General features: G+C 52.6%; 1 protein-coding gene across 1 annotated transcript in view; it reads right to left on the reverse strand.

Moving 5' to 3' along the window:
* Positions 1-4,855, reverse strand: part of TECTA (tectorin alpha) — a 130,334-nt gene that overhangs the window by 60,349 nt on the left and 65,130 nt on the right. The window contains exon 9 of the mRNA XM_015413812.1: positions 4,133-4,725. Within this exon, the coding sequence (XP_015269298.1) occupies positions 4,133-4,725 (593 nt within the window). The remainder of the gene's footprint in view (positions 1-4,132; positions 4,726-4,855) is intronic.

The following is a 4,855-nucleotide window of genomic DNA, read 5'->3' on the forward strand; positions in this document are numbered from 1 at the left end:
CCCCCCCCGTCGCCCCCCCCCCGGCACCAAGAACACAGAGCATCCCTTGCCCCAGACTGAGAGTTCTTATCTGTACCACGTGGCTCATAGCCACCGATGGACCTCTGCTCCAGATGTTTATCATATTTAACACTTCCAAAGTTGAAAGTCAACACTTCCAAAGTTGGCTAGCTTCGGCCCAAAGGCTGCCTTTTCTACCCACTGATGTTTCTGGCTTCTGAGGGCTGCCCCACATAAACAGTGCGACAGTAGTCAGGTCTCAAGGGGAAAGTAGCATTGGCCAGCGTAGCCATTCGGAAGGGAAGACAACAGCACAACTGATAAAAGGCACCTTTGGGTACCATAACACCTGGTCTTACAACTGACCTCCAGGTGACAGAGATCAGTTCCCCTGGAGAAAATGGCCGCTTTGGAGGGTGGACTCTGTGGCATTGTACCCTGCTGAGGAAACCAACTGATTGTTATCTAAAGATTTAAATGTTAAGAAAAATGAGAATATTTAATGTCATACTGGAAAAAGAGATAAAAAGGGGAAAGCATTGTGGGAAGCCGAGGAGGGGGGGAGGTATTGGGAATAGGGCGAATGAAATGTAATGGAAACTATTAAGTGTGTTAGCTATATGAATTCTCAATGAATGAAAAATAAAATTTTGTTAACCAAAAAAATGGGTGAGCCGGAGGCTAAGAAACTGTGAGCTAGCTCACACTCACTCGGCTTAGAGGGAGCACTGCTGGTAACGCTACATATCAACCAATTCCTCCATCAATAAAGCTGGATCGAACAAGACTCCCTTTACCAAGGTTCTTCCCTTAGCCAGCAGACAGAGACATTCCATACAAGGCTGACAAATCAGTAGAGTTGTCAGCTCTGGGTTCGGAAATTCCCAGAGATTTGGGGAGGGTGGAGCTTGGGGACGGGAGGGGCCCTCACTGGAGTATCATAACCACAGAGTTGTCCCTTCATAGCACATTTTTTTCCCAGCTCTCTGTTGCTTGGAGGTCATTTGTAATCCCAGGAGCTCTCCAGGTTCCATCTGGAGATTGGCAACCCTACAAATCAATCCTTGCTAGAACGTCTGCACTACCAACCAGCATCCCCGCCATCTCGGCCACTTGGCTGCCACAACCAGCCACCTTTCCAGCCACACTGAACTACACGTTAAGAACATCAGGAGAGCCCTGCTGGATCAGACCAGTGAAGGTTCATCTAGTCCAGCACCCTGTCTCACACAGTGGCCGACCGGTTCCTCTGGAGGGCCAACAACAGGGCAGAGAGGCCGAGGCCTTCATAAGAACATCAGAAGAGCCCTGCTGGGTCAGACCAGTGGCCCATCTAGCCCAGCATCCTGTCTCACACAGTGGCCAACCAGTTCCTCTGGAGGGCCAACAACAGGGCAGAGAGGCCGAGGCCTTCCCCTGATATGAACATCAGAAGAGCGGATCAGACCAGTGAGGGTCCATCTAGTCCAGCACCCTGTCTCACACAACGGCCAACCAGTTACTCTGGAGGGCCAGCAACAAGACATAGAGGCCTTCATATGAACATCAGAAGAGCCCTGCTGGATCAGACCAGTGGTCCATCTAGTCCAGCACCCTGTCTTACACTGCGGCCAACCGGTTCCTCTGGAGGGCCAACAACAAGACATAGAGGCCTTCATACGAACATCAGAAGAGCCCTGCTGGATCAGACCAGTGGTCCATCTAGTCCAGCACCCTGTCTCACACTGTGGCCAACCGGTTCCTCTGGAGGGCCAACAACAAGACATAGAGGCCAAGGCCTTTCTCTGCTTTTGCCTCCTCCTGGCACTGGGATTCAGTGGTTGACTGCCTCTGAACGTGCCAGTTCACTTTGGTCACCACGTTTAATAGCCACACCTATCCTCCATGAATCCAGACTGCACGAGCAGAGAGCCTGTGTGCTGCAGAAAGATACCCTCAGAACTGATAAAGTGAGCTTGCAGTTCCTCTGGAGGGCCAACAACAAGACATAGAGGCCTTTGTATGAACATCAGAAGAGCCCTGCTGGATCAGACCAGTGGTCCATCTAGTCCAGAACCCTGTCTCACACTGCGGCCAACCGGTTCCTCTGGCCAACAACAAGACAGAGGTCAAGGCCTTTCTCTGCTTTTGCCTCCTGGCACTGAGATTCAGGGGTTGACTGCCTCTGAATGTGCCGGTTCACTTTGATCACTACGTTTAATAGCCACACCTATCCTCCATGAATCCAGACCGCACGAGCAGAGAGCCTGTGTGCTGCAGAAAGATACCCTCAGAACTGATAAAGTGAGCTTGCTTACTCATGCACGCGACTCCAGCCACATGATAATGGGAAATGGCAAAGCACACCCCAGGAGCCAAAACCCTCCAGGCAAACACAACGTGATTATGTCCTCAGGTCACCGGCAATGCAGCCTCAAGTTGCCAGTAAAAGCTATTTCAGCTCCAAGGCTGCCAGAGAACACCGGCACGTTCACCTCTGTGCCAGAAACACATCATACTACGTCAGCAGTTCAGAGACGACAAACAGTAGGATTTGGGGTGACGGAAGGATCAAAGCGCCCTTCACGTAAAGATCACTACGGGAGATGTTTTCCTCTTTCTCTCTCAAAGCATGAAGATTAAAACAAGAAACAACAACACAAAATCCCTGCATCTAAAAGGCATCTGATTACTTTAACTGCCAACAAACGTGGGATCAAGCGGCGGTCGTTTGATCACTCGCTGAAACTCTTTCACCCATCCTCCTTCCGCACGCATTAAGAGCGCCCAACGACCGTGCATCTGGGGTGAGAATTTCAGCAGCAGATGTAACTAATGATAGACTCTGCCCCTTCCTTCCTCAGACGGTGCTCGGTCTCAGCAGGATTAACTTATGAAAAGAGCCCGCCCGCCCTTATTATCAGCAACCACAGCGGAGATGTTCCGCAAGAATACCCTTCCCTTTTGCTGGTTTTAGACCTGGGTTTTAAGCATTGGCTCGGTGGGCGACTGTAGCGTGACTAACAACCAAGATTTTCTGCCTCCTCTGCACACTGCCTTTGTTTCTATCACCATCTCTCTCTCGTCTTGGATCTTCCAGCAGAGCCACAGAGAGACCTTGGGCCACTGGCTTTATATAACTGTGGGCATAATCCACTGGAACTTTCACCTGCGGAAGCCTGCACTGAACTCCGTCTGATAAACCTGTGAACGTTTCGAGTTACCTTGTATGGAATCAGTAGCCTGAACAGCCCAGATTGCCCCGAACTTGGGGTCATTTCCTGCAGGAGCGCACAGGAGTGGAGCTCCGGCAGTAAAGAGCCCAGGGGGCGGGCACCAGTGTTCCCTCTAAGCTGAGTTAGTGTGAGCTAGCTCACACATTTCTGTCTTAGCTCAGGAAGGATGTCTCCAGAGCAAATTAATTTATGCAGTAGCCAGATCGCTTGCTCACAACTTTAATGCCAGTCGCTCACAAAGTAGAATTCTTGCTCACAAGATTGCACAGCCTAGAGGAAACATTGGTGGGCACATGCAACAAGCCCCACCCCCTGCTCCCAGCAGCCCTCAGTCAGAGCAAGAAGAAGCCAGGTAAGTCACAGAGCTCCCCCTGGCCCCCCAGTCCAAAAGAGTCCAGTGGCACCTTTAAGACTAAGTTTTATTCAGGTACAAGCTCTCCCTCCTCTGCGAGGACAGATCTGCACGTTCCTCCCCCCCAATAGCTAGCAATCCAGAACAGTCCAGTGGAGCCTGAGCGGTGGGTGTTGCCTTCTGACATCAATGAAGTCCGGGGGTGTGGCATATGCAAATAAGTTATGCGAATGAGTTATGCTAATGAGCTTCTGCACCTCTTTTTCTACGAAATGACCCCTGGTAGCGGTTAAGTGCGCGGACTCTAATCTGGGAGAACCGGGTTTGATTCCCCACTCCTCCACTTGCACCTGGCTGGATGACCTTGGGCAAGCCGTAGCTCTGATAAGAGCTGTTCTCTCAAGGACAGTTCTGGTAAGAGCTCTCTGAGCCCCACCTACCTCACAGGGTGTCTGTTGTGGGGAGGGAAAGGGAAAGGAGTTTGTAAGCCGCTCTGAGACATCTTTGGGTAGTGAAGGGCCATGGGGTATAAATCCCTTGAAACCATTTCTGATGGAATGCCTACCTTGACTTCAGAGTTGTCTATGCCTCCTATCTTGACCTCCTGCCTGGCAACCTGGATCCTCAAGGTCCGTAGCCCATCAGCGTTCGCCTCGGGCTTCTTCTTGCTGATGTCAATTTCCAAGAAGTTGGGTCTGTCCGGGCAGGTCTTAACCAGCGTGTAGGAGTTGTCCGGGGGGTAAACAAACGTGGCTCCGTCGAACGTCTGCAGCACTTGATCCTGAGAGACCAGGCACAAGGTCTCCCGCTTGGGGTAGCAGCCTTGGTAGCCATTCTCCACGGCGCAGACTTCTCCTTCCTGGCAGGTGGAGTTGAAGCAGCTGACCTCGCCGCCTTCCTCGCACCAGCACTGGACGGTGCAGTCCGTGGTGGCCCAAAAGGACTCCCCGATGGAGTAATACCGGCCGTCCACGTCGCAGCCGCACTGGTGGAGCGGGACGCAGATGTCCGTGCTGAGGACGTGGGCCTCGTGGCACTCGCAGCCCTCGGTGCAAGGGGTGGGGCAGGTCAGGGGAGCCGTGAGGTCGGAGCAGGTGGCCGGGCAGCTACTGGTGCACACCGCGTAGTGGCTGAACTCCGGACATTGCACAGCGGTAGCTGGAAGAAGAAAGCAGTTGTATGAACAGAGGTCATTTCGGGGGGGAACGCAGGGGAATGCAGTTCCCCCGGGTGAGGTACGGGGGGCGGGGCACATGAAGAAGCCCCGCCCCCCGCTTCCGGCCGCCCC

This window comes from Gekko japonicus, unplaced genomic scaffold, assembly GCF_001447785.1.
Source record: "Gekko japonicus isolate JY-2015 unplaced genomic scaffold, Gekko_japonicus_V1.1 scaffold890, whole genome shotgun sequence".
NCBI lineage: Eukaryota > Metazoa > Chordata > Lepidosauria > Squamata > Gekkonidae > Gekko > Gekko japonicus.